This window comes from Eleginops maclovinus, chromosome 4 (assembly GCF_036324505.1).
Source record: "Eleginops maclovinus isolate JMC-PN-2008 ecotype Puerto Natales chromosome 4, JC_Emac_rtc_rv5, whole genome shotgun sequence".
NCBI lineage: Eukaryota > Metazoa > Chordata > Actinopteri > Perciformes > Eleginopidae > Eleginops > Eleginops maclovinus.
The window spans coordinates 10,627,851-10,649,358 of NC_086352.1; the positions used below are offsets into that span (position 1 = coordinate 10,627,851).

At 41.2% G+C, this 21,508-nt stretch overlaps 1 protein-coding gene across 1 annotated transcript in view; it reads left to right on the top strand.

Moving 5' to 3' along the window:
- The window catches only part of igdcc4 (immunoglobulin superfamily, DCC subclass, member 4), a 41,952-nt gene that overhangs the window by 13,975 nt on the left and 6,469 nt on the right, over positions 1 to 21,508 (top strand). The window contains exons 2-14 of the mRNA XM_063880496.1: positions 2,669 to 2,986; positions 8,790 to 8,931; positions 11,668 to 11,801; positions 15,622 to 15,756; positions 16,592 to 16,744; positions 16,997 to 17,407; positions 17,495 to 17,659; positions 17,948 to 18,085; positions 18,788 to 18,970; positions 19,379 to 19,591; positions 19,960 to 20,061; positions 20,193 to 20,379; positions 21,269 to 21,396. Of these exons, the coding sequence (XP_063736566.1) occupies positions 2,669 to 2,986; positions 8,790 to 8,931; positions 11,668 to 11,801; positions 15,622 to 15,756; positions 16,592 to 16,744; positions 16,997 to 17,407; positions 17,495 to 17,659; positions 17,948 to 18,085; positions 18,788 to 18,970; positions 19,379 to 19,591; positions 19,960 to 20,061; positions 20,193 to 20,379; positions 21,269 to 21,396 (2,409 nt within the window). The remainder of the gene's footprint in view (positions 1 to 2,668; positions 2,987 to 8,789; positions 8,932 to 11,667; positions 11,802 to 15,621; positions 15,757 to 16,591; positions 16,745 to 16,996; positions 17,408 to 17,494; positions 17,660 to 17,947; positions 18,086 to 18,787; positions 18,971 to 19,378; positions 19,592 to 19,959; positions 20,062 to 20,192; positions 20,380 to 21,268; positions 21,397 to 21,508) is intronic.

Genomic DNA, 21,508 nt, shown 5'->3' on the forward strand with positions numbered 1-21,508 from the left:
GTGATGGTGGGGGGGGTCAGGCCTCATTTAATCAAGGAAAAAATGTCAACTCCCATTAACGTAATTAATCCAACGCTGGAGAAAGAGAAGCTGGAAGAAACCTGTGTGTGTGTGTGTGTGTGTGTGTGTGTGTGTGTGTGTGTGTGTGTGTGTGTGTGTGTGTGTGTGTGTGTGTGTGTGTGTGTGTGTGTGTGTGTGTGTGTGTGTGTGTGTGTGTGTGTGTGTGTGTGTGTGTGTGTGTGTGTTTTAATGTACAGCACATCTGTGAGAGAATAACCCTGTAAGCCATATTGATGAATGGATTTGTCAAATGAACTATAGACGGGAACTTTAAATGAATTTACTTACACAAATGCAGGTATGACTTAATGGAAAAGACTCTGAAAGGGAATTAATTTATAAAATGTTTCACCTATAGATGAATCCGAGCTCTAGGACGAAGTAAACAATCAACCATAACCTTGCTGGCACATCACTTGTACAACCCTGAACCCTGTGTATAACGCTGTCATGTAATTCATGCAAATGATATTACTTTTATGCCAATACATCTCTCCAAGAGATCCATTAGAACCTTTTAAATGTCGAAAATATAATCAAATTAGGTGTTCAACTGTCCTGTTTTCTCAGCTTTCTATCACCAACAAACTAAGACTTTAGAAAAGTGTTTCTTCTGTTTTAATTAAATGACTAATTAATTAGAATTAAATCCTCAAATCATGGTGGATTTAGTTGCTGCACTGCACTTTAAATCTAGACAGTGGAGGTCAGACAGAGGCAACAGGTTGATTTTGCTTTTTCCCCAAAGTCTTTGTCGAAGCAAATTTCAAACCACATAATGTTGACACTTGAAAACCTTCACATTCACTCTACCGACTACTTCGATCTGATAGAGACTGACTGGCTCCAAACATCTCTGCTTTCACTGTCAGTGCAAATGTGGTTTTAGACATTTCAGTAAGTGCGGCTGCATTGGAAAAAATACCACACGTACATATTCCACCAGGCCTGTACAGAGGAGGTCAGCCAATAACAATGTAGAGGTGTGCAACTCGCTCCAAAGCTCCGAAGATGCCCATATATATACATGTATATATATATATATGAATTCATTCAATTAATATTGGATGAAATGTGTCGTCTCCGAGAATAGTGCAATAATGACTCTTACTAGTCATAGGTCTAATGCTATTCAGCCTGTTCATAAAACATTATGAACCCCCAATGTGTCAGTCAAGATTTGAACTCTTCAATTCCTTTTATCTACCACCTACAAAACCAGTCTTTGTGTTTCACTACTTCTTTTGTTAATAATTCCCTTTTTCTCAAGATCTATTACTGCTTTTCTTTTTTACACTTTTATCATTCCATCTATTTTTTCAAAGAAGTGAAATAAAGAAAGTCTATAAATTGCATTAAGTGTGTTCAAACATAGGCAAACATGACAATGGAGGCATTCTTTCACACTCTAAATCATACGGCTTTCTTTCAAATACAAGAATGATAAAGTTTAAGCATGGTAAAATATCATTGGCTGAGAAATATCTCCTTTGACCACGGTTTATTTAGCACTCTGTTGCTTATCTCACTCCAGGACTTCCCCTCTCTCTCACCGACTTTAATGTCCTGCTGCTGACACACAAATCCCTTCATGCCGCTGCACCCATTTCATTTTCAGAGCTCCTCCTCCTCTGTCTCTGGCCGCTACTCTGTCCCCAAATCACCCTGCCTCTGGAATGCACCACCCCTATCCATCTGTGCTGCCAGCACTATCGATTGTATTGAACTTGTGCTGTAAAATGAAAAATGGCCTCATGCTGGAATTGATAAAGTGGACAAAAATAGCCAAAAATGACGAATAACAAAGATGTGTGAATAATTGCATCAATGAAGAATGAATGTGCAATATTGGATTCATAGTGGAGTTGTGATAGTGTTCACAGAGCAATAAAAAGGTTCCTACAGAGGGTTCCTGCAAGGCTTGTGCAAAACAAACAACATTTAGGGACATAGAATAAATATATAGTCTAAAGATTCTCTACACTCAGAAAGACATTTTCTCTTCTGTTTCTGTTGCCTAAAATGTCTGTCCTAAAGAGCACTGACTTAGCTATGAAACAGGCAAATTGCTAATTGTCTGACGCACAATTGGCTACTCATTTAGAGCCGCAGTCTTTGACACACACCAGCAAAGAAACCTGAAAACTTCAGTGCAGCGTGGACCTCTCAGAGTCTGCATTAACATAGTGAAAGATTTGACAGGAAACTGTTTTTGAAGGTAAACCTGACCCTTTAGTATCCTAACCCTCTACCACAAAAGTCCCATTTGATATAACTGTATGTTTCCTGACCAGTAACACAAACAAACAACAGATACAAATACAACTTAACCTTCTGCTCTGATGTGTCTCAAAGTTGCCGATTAGGATGCACATCAGTCGTCTCACATTTTTTTTCTAAAGGAGGGAACAGAGAACACGAAAGAAACGTATCAAGGCCAGGGCCAATGTTTTTCAGAGAGGGATGTAGAGGAGACGTGCTTCCACTTGTTATGTGTTGAACAATATATTCATCAACGCAGTGTCTGGTAGATTATTATTAGCTTTTCCTTAGATTGTTGCATGTACAGAGCACGGTTAACCTGTGTTTCTATCTTTGTCCTTCACAGAAAAGCCTGTTTCGGTGGAGCTGAGCTGCGGCGCGGGTCCCAGTCATGTAGTGTTGGAGCCAGGTTTGCCCCTCTTGCTGGACTGCAACCTTGGGGCCAGTGAAACACCTTTCAATGTCACCTGGTTTCAGGATGGCCAGCCTCTGCCTCTGGAGGGGGGTGACTTCCTGCAGTGTTTGGCCAACGGATCCCTCCTCCTGCTGCCGACTTCTAAGGATGGCCAGTCTCCGCCCCAGGGAGTTGAGGGGGGCTATAGCTGCGTGACTGCCAGCGCCCTTGGAGCCCTGACCAGCCGGACTGTGAATGTTCTCCTAGCCAGTAAGTCTCCAGCAGTTATATTTGTCCTGCAGGGTTTTCTTATGCTCATGTATGACCCAGTATTTTGGTTGTTTTGACAATGAAAATGTATCAAAATCAATGCAATTGCAAGCTTGCATGAACAGGTTTATTTGGTGAGTTCTAGCCCTGATAAAGCTACAGTGATGTGTCTAGAGCTTACTGTTTGGGCCCAATGCTTGCTTGGATAGGCTCCAATCCCAAAGTTTAGAAAGTTCAACAAACTTTATTGGCACAGCTGCGTTGGACGTAGAACGGAAACTATTAGGTAATCAATTAATTAGTTCATCAACACAAAATAACCCCACATATCTGATAATGTAATCAATTCGTTAAATAGAAATACCCTAATTTTGCTGGTTCCAGACTCAGATTTGATGTTGTCTGCTCTTTGGAGACCTCTATGATGGTAAATTGCATTGGAATTTGGTTTCATTGGCCCCCTGGTTGGGCAAAACAAGATTTTTGGGGAGGTAAACTTGGGCCCTAGGAAAATGTGATGGACATATTTCACAATTTTCTGCCACTTTATTGATAGTTATCCTAAAGTGGAAGCTACACAATGTGTTTTTGAGGTTCATTTTTGTTGTTGTGGGCTATCTGTTTTTCTTGGCAATTAAAATGCTTGAAATATGTGATGGAAGAATATTGCTTTGATTCATGTAACCCTTTAAAGTTGAGTATGCCATCACACACACACACACACACACACACACACACACACACACACACACACACACACACACACACACACACACACACACACACACACACACACACACACACACACACACACACACACACACACACACACACACAAAGCAATGTGATTTGTCAAGGGAATTATCTTGCATGGAGATGAACTTGGTTCTACTGTGCCTCAGATAGGAGACTTATCCTCTGATGGAGCACTACAAAGTGTCCTGGGAGTAAGTACACTTTTAAACACCGGTCTGTTAAAAGGCACAAGGAGAAAGAGTGGGTGGAAAACAAAGAAATGTACAGGAAGATGCGGGAGAGAGGAACGAGAAGAAAAACTGCAGCTCTTTAATCGCCCCTCTAAGGAGGCCTCTTTCTCTCACACTCTTAAGTGGTCATCTTTATTAAGTCATTAGCTTTGTGTAAAATGAGACAGTGCTCTTTGTGGATGCCCCTGCTTTTGTCAGCTGTCACATGCCTATTGATGAGGATCTCTTGTTTGAGGGAGGGGAAGGGGGGGTTGTGTGGGATGAATGGTGAGAAGGCAGAAAAGACTGAAGGGAGTTTGTGGTGATGGTGAAAGGAAAGGCTTCAGACGCCATTAAGAATGACCTTCGTCATTGCCTGTGTGTGTGTGTGTGTGTGTGTGTGTGTGTGTGTGTGTGTGTGTGTGTGTGTGTGTGTGTGTGTGTGTGTGTGTGTGTGTGTGTGTGTGTGTGTGTGTGTGTGTGTGTGTGTGTGTGTGTGTGTGTGTGTGTGTGTGTGTGTGTGTGTGTGTGTGTAAATGCGCATGTATGAATGTGTGGCTTTTGAATTAAATCAGCAGCGAGGAGCTATGAAATGGATGTGACCAGGCTGCAGGAGGTCGAGGCTGAACTGCTTCAACATTGACATTGAGCGGACATTCTCATTTCCTACTGCGTCTTCGCCAGCAGAAATGAGACCGAAGACTGAATGTAGCAGAGATCACATCTGTGAAAACACATCACGAAACCCACCTGCTCCAGTTTCCCTGTCGCAGTATATGATGCATGTGGCCTTGTATAAAAGCATGTAAATGTGTAGGGAAAGGAAAGACACAGTGAAAGAGACTGGCTCACTCATTAGATACGGACAAACAGGAATTCAGAATCCAACTCGCTCTTCTTTCGGCAAAATGCCAGAGGAGGCACACAGTGTGCACATTACATTTCCCAAACACATCGACGGGCAAACGATGATGCAGGAGAAAAAGCAGCTTTTAATGTTAATTAGACCAATTAACCTTTCTCATTATGGGGCTGCCGAGGTGAATGTCAATATTTCCTAATTCACACCAGCTTTTGCAAGTCATTACAGTCAAATAGCTGATGACATAATTATAAAAAAGGGTGCGCTCTCCTCCATGATAAACATCCTGTGTGTACTTTAAACGTTTATGCATTTTGGTTACTTCAACAGTGTGTCCATGTTTTTTTAAACTAACATGAGGCTCATGATTTTAGTAAATAAATACAATCGTCATTTCAAATCTATGCACGCCATGGCTTTGGAAAGATGGAAATGGGAAGAGGAGAATCACTTCTCAACATGAGAAACGGTAGTTCAGGAACATCTTACAATATAACAAAATGTACTGGCGGAAACATTTCACAAACAATACAACAGGTCTATTAGAAATAGCTTTCATTTTCATTTTTCATGTATAATTAATACATTTTATGGTCAGAGTTTAGCACCATAATAAAGCTTAAAAGGGCAGCTTACCGTAAATAGGAAATTAAAATGTCATAGTACACATGTTTCGCAGTTGCTGTTACCAATATCTGTTGAGGCTGAAAGCTGGGTAGCAGAGGGGTCACGGGTGGAATTATGTGCTTGCACAAGGGGAGGGGAAAAACGCTGCAATCTGATAGCTGTGGGGCCAAAGAGTGGGGCATAGATAGAGGGACAGACAAAGACAGACAAAAAGTCTGGGGTAAAGTCAAGGGCAGGGGGGAGAGGGAGAAGCAATGAAAAAGACAAATGAGAGCGAGTAAATAAAGATGTGGAGACCTTTTTATGCAGTGCATCGAAGGGCTAGATACTTTTCATAGAGCCGTGCCCAGCGAGCTGCCTGAAAATGTTTTTTTTAAGACCTTGTTGCTAGGAAATAATTGGACATGTTTTTTTACCCTTTGGCTTGATATGTCACCTTTTGTTGGGAGTGTGACTTTGAAAAACAGCAGGGTCCCGGGCGCTTCTGTCATGGAATGTCATTGCGGGGGGCTTGCATAGATTCCTGTTAAAAGACTATTATGATTATGCTTTGACAGAGAGGAGGTGGAAGTCCTGCCAGTCGCCATTGTTCCATCTAAGCATGGGCACAGTGTCTTCTGTGGACACTGCCCGCCCCCTTTCAGTAAAGTTTTCTCATCTGCACTCTCGCTGATCACATGTTGTTTACCACAGAATCAGAATCACATTTATTGCCAAGTAGGTTTACGTATAGAAGCAATTAGTCTGAGTCAATGCGTACACAAACACAATAAGAGGAATTAAGGTGTAAAAAGGAGCCAACACATATTTTAAAATCGCTATCAGAAACTAAATTAAAATGAAACAACCAAACACCAAACACACATTCACAGTCACACACACTAAACACACCGTCACACTGACGATCATGCACATATATGCTCAGCGTCATCCAGTAATGTAATCACATGCAGTTCTTGTACAGGCATCAAAGAACACACTTGAGTAAACACTGAGGTACAAGTAGCTTGGCACATGTGTACGCAAGTTTACACGTGCGCACACACACACACACACACACACACACACACACACACACACACACACACACACACACACACACACACACACACACACACACACACACACACACACACACACAGCTGGCACCCTGTCAGGCTCTATGGCAGTGTTACAGGAGGTGTGTTTACACGAGGGCATCCTGCTGTGTAATGGCTATATGTGGCAGCGGTTAATCATCAACTGTTCCTTCAAAAACTCGCAACGCAACAATCACTGCAAGTGTTTCTGAGATGAATCAAATGATTTTCTGCTACTATGGCCAGCCTCTGTGTACTGAAATTTCCTTTCAGCACAGTATGAAAACACAGATGGCCAGTTTGTTGCCATGACTAACAGTTGGTGTGAAAGGGTTAGGGTAATCTCACAAAGTCTCCTCGAGCTTACAGTGGTGGAGAAAAAAACATTTTTGCTTGAAAACTTGATACAGTCTTGTTATTGGTTGCAAGTTTGGAAGTACCTAGGTTGAACTTTTCTGGAGTTTAATATCTCAACAATTGGCTGTGTTGCCATGAGAATTGGTTCAGACATTCATGCCACCCTTTAAACCTTTCTATCGGTGCTATTGTCAGGTCACAATTTTACTTTGACTGATGGTGAAATTCACCCCAGCCTCATCTCTGCGTTTTCTTCATTGCTAATTAGCAAATGTTAGTATGCTAACCTGCTAAAATAGAATGGTACAATCATGTAGTTATAACTGCTTAACATCTGCAAGTTAGCATTGTCAATGAGAGTCTACATAGTCATTTAGCACATTACACCACTGTGCCTAAGTACAGTCTCACAGCTGCACTCTGCAGACTTTAAGCTTTGTTCACTTGAATTTCAGTGGACTGCAAAGCAAAAGAATATTTCATGGCTTAGAGTAACACAAAAGAAAGAGCAGGGCTGTCCTGTCGCAAATAGAAACACTTCCAGAATCACTTGGATTCAGATCAGTGAACAATTTACATGTAACCTCTAGATGTAAGATCTAATGTTTTGGTAAAAGGCATTTTTGCAGAGCCTATGCAATTTATTTGAACTGTATCACAACAGTATCTCTGAGATGCATAAATCAGATTTGTCCTTCCTGCAAGTTATGTTTCTGTATGTAACACATCTGGATAATCTTTACATGTTTTCATGCTGTGCACATGTGTGAATCAGTTCAGTTGTTAGCCCGACATGGAGGCCATATGTTACAGAAAAACAGTAATAAAACACTAAGACTGACTGATAATAAACCACTTTATTTTAAAGATGCATTTATATATTCCAAAGCCTGGCCTTTTCTTTGGTACATTTCCCGGAGCACATGTATGTATGAAGAGATGTACAGTCTTTATGTCAGTCCTAATGCTAGTTTGCTGCCACTTATACATATATACTGTCTTTTCGAGCCTAGTTATATATCATCTGGGATTTGGAGTCTCCTTCTGTTACCTCCTTGCTTTCTTCCAGCCTCTTGTTGCTTTCTCTGTCTGCGCTCTCCTTTCATCCACCCCCCACTCTCTACTCTTCAGTCAGAGCTGCAGGCGAAGTGGCTGGGACAGCCAACCAGTTTTGTTCTGTTCTCCAGCAGCCTGTTGGGGTCAGAGGTTAGAGGCCCTCAGACAGTGCTCACTGCTGCCCCCTGGTGCTGGGTATTATCTACAGGAGGAGGGTTTCCCATGCTGTGAATGTGTTGATGCTGTGAAAGTTGGAGCGCTGCCAAGGCTCAACCTGGAGAGAGAAATAAGCTAGCCAAGCCTGATTAAATCCCCACATTTCTCCTAATCAGGACATTCAAGGGTATTTAAAAGGTCTGAACGAGTCTTTAATTAAATTACAAAATAGAAAACGGTACATTTTTTAAATCCCTAAAATGGCCTGAATATGGACTGATTCTTAACCTCATTATGCTGGTTTTAAAATAAACCAATTAAAATGAATAAACCAAATTGGGGATGGGATAATTGGTCTTCATTTGGTTGAACACACAGTTAATGTAGAGCCCCTTCCCTCCATGACCACATTGGTTTTGCAGCCCATTTCAATTGTTATACTGAAATGGAGCTGTCGAACAACTATGGACCAAACATTCAGAAAAATACAGTCTGTCTCATCGTGTGTGATCTACGTTATATACTGTACAGTGTGTCCTACAGGAAGACGACATGACACACACACATGTCAGACCATTAAAAAGATGTCATTTGCTGAAACAGTCATTTAGAGTTGGGCTCATTCTGACTGTCTTTTGGGAAATCAACAGCTCTGCTTTGATAGATACCCCCATGACCTCTATCTTCTCTCTACCATCCAGGTCTGTCCAAGTTTCATCAGGAGCCATCGCCCCAAACAGTGCCCGCTGGGGGTGCTGCTCGCTTCGAGTGCCAGATTGAGGGAGTACCCACACCTGTTATTACCTGGGAGAAAGACACAGTGGCTGTCCCTGAGGAGACAAGGTGACCCTGTTTATTTGTTTTCGTCCTTCACCTTCTTTGTTCCATCTTCTCTACTGTGATCTCATTTTCTGACCACATATCAATGAATAACTGATGTGATTACTCAGTTTTGTATCAATTAATTTGAGTGCATATTCGCTTTGTGATTGTTTGTTTTCCCTGATACTTTCCCCTTTGTCTGTTCCCTCTTCAATATCCTACTGCTGTCCATAACATTCTGAAATTAAGCCATTTAAATGATTGACATTATAAATCACACGGGACATGAGTTTCTAGTTAAATTACTTGCTATAAAGTTTAATTAAACTGTAGTTTACTAAAATGCTATTCTAAAGTGCTCAGTTATTGCAAGCTGATCCCAGACAGTATTATGTGAAGGATACTGTACTATTAACCTCTTGATTGCTGTGGCCCTCAACATTTGGTTTAAGGTTCAACCCCAGTGCAGGAAAAAGTGATTCGTGGTCAAAGTGTTTGCAAATAAATGTGCATGCTGTTGTCACAAATGTTTAGAAATGGAAGCAGATGACAAACTTAAGCGTCTTTGTTTATCTGGAAAATCGCTCTGAGATTTTGTATTTGTTCCATGCAAAAGATGTGCTACATATACTATATGATTTTCCACTCTAATATGTTACTTTGGATTTTCAAGGTTAAAAGGGGAAAGTCTCCGTGTATCATTTCCTTTCATCCCTTAATGCCACACTGATATTAGTGGAAGTTAGAAGTTGTCACTCACTCAACGTGGTGATTCCTTTTTGTAAATGTTATCCTCCGAGACATAATACAGACAATATTTTAGAATCAAATGTTTGCTGTCTATACCCAGCTGTGAATGTGACTTTGCTGCAGTTACAAAGTAAACCAAGAAAATCAGAAAACCTAAACATATTCCATCTATACCAAGTGGACTAATGAAACATACATGTACATGCAGATATCTTAGTGAATTACTGTGTTCATCATCACCTCATCATTCCTTTGCTTATCCCCCCTGGATTGTGCTGTATTCAATTACAAGCGTCAGTGAAGGGGTCAGAGTTCAACAATTACAAAACCACTTTAATCTAGCCTTGGCCATTCAATGCAAGTTACGGATAATAGCAACAGTGGATGTAGATGCAGCAAACTCTAGTTCATTATCCTTGAAGACTAATTGTGTGGGGTTTGACTGAAGTAGATAAAACATGAACTGTAACTGAACCTTTTGCCCTTGGTGCAAAGACAGTTTCAAACAACGGCAGCATTTAATAATGTGTTTCAGCAGCTCTTTGTATTTTAGTAATACTAAATTTGTCGGATTCTTAGCTATGCTGTTTCCATACTCTCTGTTTTTTTTTGCCTACAGAATGTGATGTGATTTACAATTTTGCAAGGACTTTAGAGAAATGTGTGAAAGAGAAAAGTCTAAAAAATGTCAACTAATATCAGAAGAGCAGCCTTGAGCTTGCAATATCACTACTCTTACAGTTAGAAAAGAGACTTTTTCAAAATGTACACCTGCTGCTCCGTCAGCTCTTTCTCACGAATTGTCTCATTTACAGGGCCACTTAACCATATTGACATTTCAGTGTGACTGTACTGGCTACAGCGCCTTGGAATTTGTCTCCAGCCTTATTGCACAGGACTAAGTGCTAATGGCTGCTGCAGCCCTGCATGACCTGCAAACAGCTTGCTGCTTATGAGGTCTTATTGGTGGGATGTTCTTCTCCAACCTCAGGCGCTGTTAATGGCCTCTCACAAAGATGAGACAAGGAATGGCTGATATATATCACCAGCCTTTTCTCTCTCTGTTCTCTCTCTGGCTCTAATGTGCATTTTTCTCTCTTCTTGCACTTTTGCCATCTCTTGCTTTTTTCTTCGCTATCAGCCCCTTTAAATGTCTTCTTCTGCCACTCCTCCATCCCCATTGTCTCATGGCTCCTTGTCTTCAGGTCTTAATCTCTACCTTTTCTTATTTTTAGTTTTTTCTATCCATTGCCTCTTTATTCTCCCTCTCTTTTTTCTCGCCACACTTCATTCCCCTTTCCTCGTTTCTGAACCGACTACCACTGGTCACATTCTGGTGGGATTAATAGGCTGTGATGATGACGATAAAGGGTACCCTGGGGGCCTGTAGTCTGGAACATGACCTCCACAAGTGAGAAGTGGAGTAGAGAGTATTATTGAATTAGAAATAGTAATTATGAGCAGCATGTATCATTATTGTTCCCAAGAAGATGAAAATATATTTTGGGGAGTCATCTTTGTCCAGGAAACAGCATTCCTCTTTTATATACAGCTTCAGAAAAAAACACTCCACATTTTTCTCAAATATTTATCTTTACATGTATGTCATCCATTCCAGTGTTTGTTGAATTCCAACACATATACATGTTGTCAGTAGTTCATAGAATACAATAACAAAACCATATTGCCATTTAAATCAAAGATATACCTATTAATAATAAAACAAGAGAAAAGGATAACGCTGAAGTGGTTTCTTCATTTTTTTTCAGAAACTTTCCATGTTGCATGACTTGTACTCGCAACCCCTTGTGTAGTGTTTGCACACAAAAGCCTCTCCTGAATAAAGAAGGATGGAGTCCTGTGAGGACCCAGCAGGGTTGATCAGCAGGATGTGTTTTATGCTTCAGGGCACTGAGCCATTTGTTCAGTTGTTTTTCTTTCTGTCATTCGCCTTCTTACTCTTTCTCACTGTGCCACCTCTCCTCTGTCATGCCCTGTGAACAACAGGTTCATTTCCCTTCTTAACGGGGTGCTTCAGATACTGGAGGTGACCAAGGAGGATGAGGGTGCCTACCGCTGTGTCGCGTCCAATTCTGCCAGGAAGGACATCAGTCATGAAGCCAGGCTCACTGTCCCCACAGGTGAGGTCTGTTGCAGTGCTTTATTGTGTTTGAATAGGTAGCCAGGCCCCGCTGGGAGCTGCCAGGCCAACCTCAAATAATCTACCGTGAGTTTTTAGGACTAGATGCTTGTAAAAGTATCTGTCCAGTACTAAATGAATGGCACTTTCTCACCATGTGTTTTGTCCAATCCACTGTTTGTATTGTTTGTTTGAAACCTCGGTGATGAACATTATGTAAATCTGGGGAAAAAAATGCTTTCTGGGTAATATTAAGCCGAGGAAAGTTCCACATAAAACTTTGTTGTTTGCTTTTTGAACCATTGTTCAAAATAAATTCACGCCTCTGCAAGCACACCTTAATCTTTCTCTCCAGATCTGAATGGAAAATAAGTAACAATAAGCAGATCACATTTTAGTGAGCGAAGGACACATTATAATAGATTGCATTACAGTAGAACAAAGTGGCTTTGTACTCGTTGAGTCTTTTGTGAGGACCGTGAGTCCTCTGAGTAGTATACGTCTGTAGAAACTTCATCCATAGAAACAGAATAGATGATGCTGCACACATACAGTAAATGCTCTCTGTGAATAGGGAATGTATGGGAAAGTATCTGGAGCAATTCCTCTATTCATTTATTTATAATATAACAGGAAAAAGCTAGATATAATAGGTGTGATGTAAAGAAAAACAACCCTTTTTCATTATTTACAGACCTTTTCTAGTGGTGCTCTTTGCATGCTTTCTCTACACATGTCCTTCTTATTTCTCATTAAAAGCATTTCTATTCTACAGAGCACTTGATGATGTCTTGTAAGTGTTGTGCATTGTTTTCTTGCCTGTCTTCCAGACTTAATTTCCCTGAAACACAAAGACATCAGGAAAACAATGTTGACAGACAGTAGTCATTTTGTGTAGTGAGGGTGTAGAAACGTTCAATGAATTCTCCCTTAAGCACCTGTCACTGTTTCATTAAGCATCTTTTCGTCCACAGGACTCATTCTCCCTGTACGGAAAAATAATAACAATGTTTTCAATGTTTAAATTCAGCGACTAAATAGAAGCATTGCACATCCCAAGTATGCATTTCAAATACAAAGGTTTTTTTTTAAATAAGCACTGTAGGGGAAAATATAAATGCCACCCAATAATGTTCATCTTAAACTGCATCTCGGATCCTTTTGTAACAGTCACAGCAAATGATGTCTGGCTTATCTCTGACAAATGACTGAAAAAAAAATGAAAACTTCAAAATGTCATGCGCATCAATTTGAAATAATATGGCAACAAATAGAAGATAAATGTTACAATGTGAGGTAATTATGCCAAAATCACTCGAACAAAATTAAATGATTGCTGCTGTTTACAGATTGAAGGAATATTTTTCAGGTAATGTTTATTGACTGTTTAAATCCTCCTTCCGTTGCTTGTGTCATACAAGGACGTGCATCAGTGGATTACACAGTGCAGTGAATCAGTGAGAAGTATAGTGAGGTGTGATTTTACCATTAGGCAGCCCACATTAAAGCCGTGTCATATTATCTGCCTCTGCAGCTAGAGATCAATCAACTGGCTCCTCTGCTGGAACCATCAGGACACTTTGAGTCAAAGTCTTTGTGTCCTTTTAAAAGAAAGACAAAAAGGAGTGAGACGGACTGATGAGGCAGTAGGAAGTGAATCAAATCCCACATAAGGAAAAGTTGTTACACAGTTCTTAAAAGCCCCCATTCTTCATTTGGATTACTTTTCTCATGCCTGTATCTTCTTTTAGTACACATATGCAATAGAAGGGACCATATTGGGTTTTTTTCTGCACAACAGGTGCCCTACTCTTAAGACATTCATACAGTACATTTTAAGGAATTGTCCCACCTGTAAAGACAAGACGGAGACTACTTAAAGCTCCCCTGAGAGACATTTCAGGTAACAGATGTCATATTTCCCTCTTAATTCGCTTGAACTTCAGAGTTCTATGAATAGGACATCTCAACACCTATAGCCATGCTTTGATGGCAAGCTGCTGAGGTGCTCAAGTCCATGTTCTTCTCACATAATGTACTCCAGCTGCCTTAAATATATTCTTTATAGCTTCATCTGCCTCTTCCTCAGTTTTTACATGCCTTATAATGCACCCTCACCCATCATATCCACATAAAACCCATATGAAGGTGCACCCTGCAGTGCAAAAAAGCAGCCTGACCCACTTAAAGTCTTGTGCATATCCAAGGATTGCTGTGGGTAATCTTAATGAGTAATCTATAACATGTTTACAGAATGCCCGGCCGTGCTCTGGAGGTCATTAGCATTATGTGCTGCTGAGGTTGAGCTGAGTTGCAGAGAAGTATGGTTCTACCAACCAGCTATACCTTGGGGGCTTACACACACTCAAAAAATGTGTCTCTTTTCCTTCATCCCATAAACAATACGCTTTTATTAGCATCCTTATTCACTGAAGAGATGAGCCTCAGCTCCGTAATTGAGGTCCTTCTATTTACTGGGTTTAATGGTCTACCTTTTCTCTCATAGAAACAGGCTGTATATTGTCCTTTTCTCCGTCTCCTCATGTCCCAAGCCTTTTTGTGCTTTATCAGGTTTGTGTCAGGGGCCGCTAAGTATCATCACAATGTCCTCAAATGATGTCTACCCTTTTATCATGGTTTAATATCAGTTTTGTAAATATGTCTACCGTCTGAGATGTGCACTGCTACCTGTAAATAAAATGAGCTTTATTCTCTTACATCAAACCTCTCTTATCAAGATTTCCTATTCAGGTCCATTTTTAACAGCCACTAAGAATGGATTACGCTTCAACCAGATAGCAATCAGACAACTGCTGAGACTCTTTTTATAATGAAGTGACCTGCTGTGTGTGAAAGGATATCTGTCTCATGCAAATGCTCACTAAGGAGTCACTGTAAACTCCTACAAATTGATCTTCAAAAGCACCTCTGTCGTCCGCCTCTGTGAATCACCAGCTGCTGATCTCGATTATCATCTGCAATTCCCTTTATAGGCCAGAATTTCCATTGGTGGCTTAATCAGCTGTGTATCAAACATTTATTTATATCCTCTAAAATGAAGGCTCAATATTACTGCGTTTCTCATGTGCATTGCTCAATGATAATAGGAAATGCATGCTGTTAACAGCAACCACGTATTCATACTGCCATCCACTGGGCAAGGAGAGCCCCTGTGTTAGTGAGTACAAGGAACACTGTGAGCCAGTATTGTAAGGGTGACAATCTTAAACTTTCTTAAAATTATCATTAATCATCAGAGTGTTGTTGAGAACACATGTCTCTTATTACAGTTGTCATATCTAAGAGGACTTGGAAGTGTCTACATGCTAGGGTTAAACAAGGAATAGTTAGAGAAACAAAAATGGCCTTTACAGAGATGTTGGATACAAGTGTCGCCCCATAATAAGGCAGAATTTCTATTTGTTCACTTCCTTGGTGAAGGATAAGGAATTCAATTATTTAAAAAAAAAACAGATTCTGAAGTTGGAACCAGGCTGATGGCATATCTCATCCAATCAGTGAAATCAAACAGGCTTGCCAAGTAGAATCACAAGCATAGCTAGTTGGGCGGCGTCAACCAATTGGAAAGTTGGTGGTTTAATTTGCAGCTACTGTACTGCAAGCATGTGTTTGGGCAAAATACTGATCCCTGAAGTAGCAACAGTGTGAATGTGTGTTAATGGTTATCCTGAGGAGATGGCAGCCTTTGCCTGTGTAGAAAGTGGGTGAATTCTGTAAACCAGAAAAGTGCTATTTAAATACAGTCAATTTAATTTTTACTGGCAAATAATTCCCAAGTATACATTTATTTTTTGCTCTAGGCTTTGCTGAAGCCCTGAATGGAGTCGCTATTGTTGCCCCGCCTCAGAATGCAACAGTGGTGCTGGGCCGTCCCGCTGTGATGGAGTGTATGGCACAAGGCCAGCTGAAGCCTCTGGTGTCCTGGAGCAGACAAGGTAACGCTGGCAAATGCTCTTACTCACTTCTTCCTCTCAGGGATTCCCATCCTGTTTGTTTTTGTTATTTTACGGCGTCTGTCCCACTTCCATTATCTGTGTCTCGCTCTGTGACTATACGTCTCACACACACAAAGAAGAAACATCAAGGCGTCAGGACACAGATGTGTGTATCCTGTGGCTGCAAAGTTGATGTTTTATTGATGAAGGCTGTCTCCTTCTAAACTAGTTCTGTGTTGTTCTACTGCATTGTGCGCTGAGCCATGCTTTACAGGAGGTGATTTGTCATGTTAATTAATTCATACCTGCTGCTTCTACATCACACACAAACACGCACAAACACACACACAGTCTTGGTTGGAATGATATCAAGTAAAACTCTAGGAATTCTCTTTTGTGATGTGATTTTGCCCCATTTCTGCAATTTGCTTTGAGTTTAGTACTGCATCATAATCTTTCCTCATTGACATTTACATTTCACTATATATCATTCTCTGTATTGCGTTCAACAACAGCACAAAATGGCGGACAAACTAAATAGAGGTCTATATAGTGAATAGTGAACGGTTTACACACAGCCTGGGAGTGTGCCAGTGCAGACACCTCAGTGAACCTCGGAGTAAAAAGTCACAGAGCCACCTGTTGGTCGACTTGTGGGATTACAGGTGAAATCATCTGCTCTTCAAGCGCTGCCTCTCTTTCTTTTCTGCTGTTTCTCAGGCAACTGAAAGCCTGGAAATTGATCTCCACTTCCCTCTGTGTCGAATTCCTGTTGTTTTCATCGTAATGATCTGAGAATGTCCTGTTGTTCTTTGTGACTTTCTTCTCTGATCAGATGGAAAGCCCATTTCTACTGATGTGGTTGTCCTCGCAACGAACCTGGTGATTAGGGACACGAGGCGTCACCATGCCGGCGTCTACGTCTGCCGGGCCAACAAGCCCAAGACCAGAGAATTTGTCATTGCTGCTGCAGAGCTGCATGTGCATGGTAGGAGACATGTTGTTATTATTGTATATAATGACAAAGTAGAGGTTTCTGTGAACTGGTTCTTTGACCCTAGCTTCCCCTTAAGAAACAGAGTAATTGAAGGTCTGATTGTTATTTAAATATAATTACTTTGTTAGTATGTCGTCTAATTTTATAAAAAGTGAAGCTAAATCATTGTGTTGTCCCTTTTACATTACATGAACATTGTCAGTGTCCCCTGTAAGTAAGAGCTTTGTTTCGTACTTCTAACAGCCCCTCCAGTGATCCTCCAGCCACCAGAGACAGTGTCCCTCTCAAGGGGAAACACAGCCAGATTTGTGTGCAACAGCTCTGGGGAACCTCCTCCGGTGTTGCACTGGCTTAAGGACGGTCATCCCATTAAGTCGTTCAGACGGGTGAAGACCCAAAGCCCTGGGGTCCTGCTCATCAACCAGCTGGCCCTGGAGGATGAGGGCTACTACCAGTGCATAGCAGACAACGGGCTCGGCACAGCCTGCGCTACTGCCAAGCTGACGGTCATTGTGAGGGAAGGTCTGCCAAGCCCTCCGCACCACCTCTCTGCTACTCCCTACTCCAGCACAACTGCTCTGCTCACCTGGGAGAAACCTGAGTACAACGCAGACCAAATCATTGGCTACTCTGTGCACTGCCAACGCGCCGCAGGTGTGTCTTTATTCATATGTGTAACTGTACAGTAAGCATGCTCGAAAATCCTGAAATAAAGCATTTGATTATTGTCATCCTTTTCAGGGTCAGATAATGTGGAGTACCAGTTTGCAATGAACAACGACACCACAGAGTATCACGTCAAAGAGCTTCTGCCCCACACTGCCTACACTTTCTTTGTGGTGGCTTACTCTCCCATGGGGGCTAGTCGCCCATCCCTGCCTGTTACGGTGGAGATGCTGGAGGACGGTGAGGAATTAAACTCATACACCAGCCTTGGATGCTTCATAGACTCACAGGGAAAAATCAATAGAACAGAATGGAAACCTTTTAACTCCTTAATTTAGTGTCATTTTTATTTAGTTATTACAAAAGTAGCCATCACTAGAGACTCAAATGAGTTCCAATCTACTCCGTAGCCAATTCAAATACTTATTTGGTGAGTTTAGTTGTAGATACAGTGTGTTTTTTGTGGGTCTATAGGATATACCTTAAATGATCTAACAGTTCATTATGTCATTTTGTTACCCCCTGCAGTGCCAAGTGCACCTCCTCAGCTGTCTATAGCCAGCACCTCCCCCACAGACATCAGGCTGATGTGGCATCCACTGTCCTCCCAGTACAGTCGAGGAGCTGTTACCCGCTACCGCATCGAGTACAGCACTGTGGATCAGGGTGAGTAACCCCTGCTGGACAACAAATTGACCTAAACTGCCAGTGAAAGCACAATTTAGTGAGTATAATTCAGGATATGTACACATTCTGCTTTCGCCATTAACTGTTATTCATTCAAACAGACAGCCTAATTTACTTTTGGTGTGTTATTATTCTTATACATTTTGCAGCTTTATCTGAAACCTACAATCCAAACAACTTCCCACTTTACACTGCACTTTCTTTAATCCTGAGAAATACACCTCATATAACATACTTCTATCCCGCTGCAGTGCTGGAGAATACACATCATTCAGGGGCAAATGCTCACGCGAATATCAATACTTTACTCAGAATGCTGTGAAGTGCTGATAGTTGAAGTCCTTTCTCAATTCATAATGCATCTTATGCACTACTAATAGATACATCCAACAGATCTCAAAAGCTCACACTTCAGATTGCACTTTGTTCAGTCCTAAGCAGTACATCTGTTGACTTTGATGTTGATCAGAGGAAGAGTTAGGTAGATAACTGAAGGACATACATTATGCAGACGCAACACAGAAAAGCATATGAACTCTACATTATTTGTTGAACTAGGTATTTCAAAACGGAACATATTAATGCTTTTTCTAAAAAGAGAATACAAAATATGAAAAAATTTATGGTGGACTTATGTCTAGTAGATACATATGTGAGTGTGTGTATTGTGTGCTCCCGCAGTGGACTCTGTGTTCTCAGTGGAAGTGGGGGGTAATGAGACTCAGTTCACACTGAGAGAGCTGCAGCCCAAACAGGCCTACAGACTGAGGATAGCAGCTGGGACAGTCGTTGGCTTTGGGGTCCGCTCTGAGTGGGCCCAGCACCAAACATTAGCCCACTACAACCACAGCGACCACAGCATGGGTAAGGGAAACACCAGTTGTTAATTTCCCGAAAAATCCTCTTTTATTTTACTCAGGTGTTGTAGTATAACTTTTTGAATGAGATGAGACTTTGGGAACTGTATTCCATGTGAGTAACAAACTCTACAGCACTGATAAATTATTCACCACACTTGATTTTATTGCATTGCAGCAAAGCAATTTTATTAGATTGCTTGTCTTGACTGGTCAAATTTTACACATTTTAGTTTCATTTTTCCACTGAATATTTGAACCTAGCCTTCATTGACTCTACTCTTAGTTTGGGAACCACTGATCTGAATTTAAATACTAAGATATAGCTAAAGTGTAAGTCAGACGTCAGTAATATTGTAATCATTTGGAATTCTCGGTCATGCCATTTTTATTTTCTTTTTCCAAATGTTTTCAGTGATCTTTGCTCCCACTGAGCTGAAAGTCAAAGTCAGAGATAACACGCTGAATGTGACATGGCATCCGACGCCCAATCACACACTGGTCTCCGGTTATAAGCTGTCCTGTCGAGAGGTGGAGGTTGACGAAGCAGCCAACAGAGAAAGGACAACACAGACTCACACCATTAGGCTCCGTAAGAAAGCCCGGTATCATCTCCTCACTGGGCTGGGTAAGTTGTTGAATCTGTCACCTTTTTCACACAGTAGCCTTTGGACAGCTTTATTCAACTCTGAGCGATTGAAATGCTTTTTTACCGGTGTCCTTATATCATTTGAAAACTGCTTTCATAAGCACTCTTACTTTTGAAACATGAGGACCAAAACTAGATGGATGCCTAGCATCTCATTTAAAGGCATTTGATAGCAAATTCTGTCTTAGTTGCCATTTGCAGTTTATAATCCATAAATTGAATAACTGCACTTCGAATTGGCTGCACTTAAAGGTCTTGTCTTTGTAGGAGGATGCTTATGCAATATGCATACAGCTGGCCATTTGTGTTTACTTTTTTGTATTTCTCTTGCTGTATGTATATGTCAGTCCCTGACCGGCAGTATGAGGTGAGAGTTTGGGCATTCAACAAGCAGATAGATGGAGCGGCTGCTATGTGGAATGGAAGGACAGAAAAAGCCCTTGACAGAAGTAAGATTTATCTGCCTGCATTTGCGCATTATAAATGAATGAATGAGTGATAGATACCCTCCATCACTTTTATGGGATAATAAATAATGACAAAATTACATCAAGGCAAGTAATGTGTATGTGTGTTAAAGCATCGTGGCCGCCCATGCGCCCCCCTCCATTGCCCCCAAGCAGCATCCAAGCCATGGCCAACAGCTCCACCTCCATCTGGCTGCGCTGGGAGAAGCCACGGTTCAGCAACGTACGCATCATCAACTACACGGTGCGCTGCAGCCCGGCGGGAACCACCAACGCCTCACTGGTCTCATATTACACAAGGTGAGAAACTGGAAGGAACAACAGAAACTGAATCACTGTCTGTAATGTTTAAGAGACAGTACCTCGGGATACCTCAACAATGTATCCCCTTAGATCACGGTCAACATCTGAACAATTTAAACCCACTATATAATCATTTTTAAAACGCTTCACCTTTTACTAAATGGACATGAATTCTATTGTGTCTTTCTAGTCCTCCCACCCCGCTGACTCAATTCAGAAGCACATTCATAGTGTCAAGTGCTCATCATTTAATGTAATACTCATTCACACACTCTTACACACCAACGGCTATGCCTTTGGGAGAAATTTGGGGTTCAGTAAGTTGCCCAAGGGCATTTCCACAGGCGTATTGGAGGATCCTGGGAGCAATCCATTCTGGTCACTTATAAGGGTCTTGTTCAGGGTTTGTTCCAAATCACTTCTGGTGATGACCAAAATACCAAACTAAAGGATTCAAAACGGCAGCCCATATAATAACAAATGACATCCGTTGACTATGTCCATTTCTCATATACAGTGCACCTAACACTTTTGTCTTGAACGAGTACTATTGTCTTTTGAGTAGCTCCATTTTTAAAGTTGTTTTTGACAGTAATCAAATGGAGCACATGATATTGTCCTTGCATCAATTTTACCCTCTACACCTACTACACCTACACTACTCTTTGTCAAGAAATACATACCATCTATCCTCTCATCAATCTTGTTATGTCATATTTACTCTACAGAATGATATATAGCAATATAGAGAAAATACATATTGTAGCAAATAGTTTGCACAAACTAACAAGACTGAATTGATTCGTTCAGGGGTTTTTTTCTCCATCATACACGATCCACATGTATACCACACACACTCACAGCCCTCTGTGTTTGTGTGTTGCAGCTCTGCTCAGGAGATACTGCTCGGGGCGCTGAGGCCCTTCACCCGTTATGAGCTGGCAGTGCAGTCTAATGGAGTGGAGGTAGTGGGACCCTTCAGTGGCACAGTGGAGGAGTCCACCCTGTCTGACCGTGAGTCTCTGCTGCAATTCAGTTGGATATGGTTTAAGACCTAATCCGAAGATTTTCCTGTGATACTATGTTGGCTATAACATATGTTTTATACTGACAATACTAACTGTTA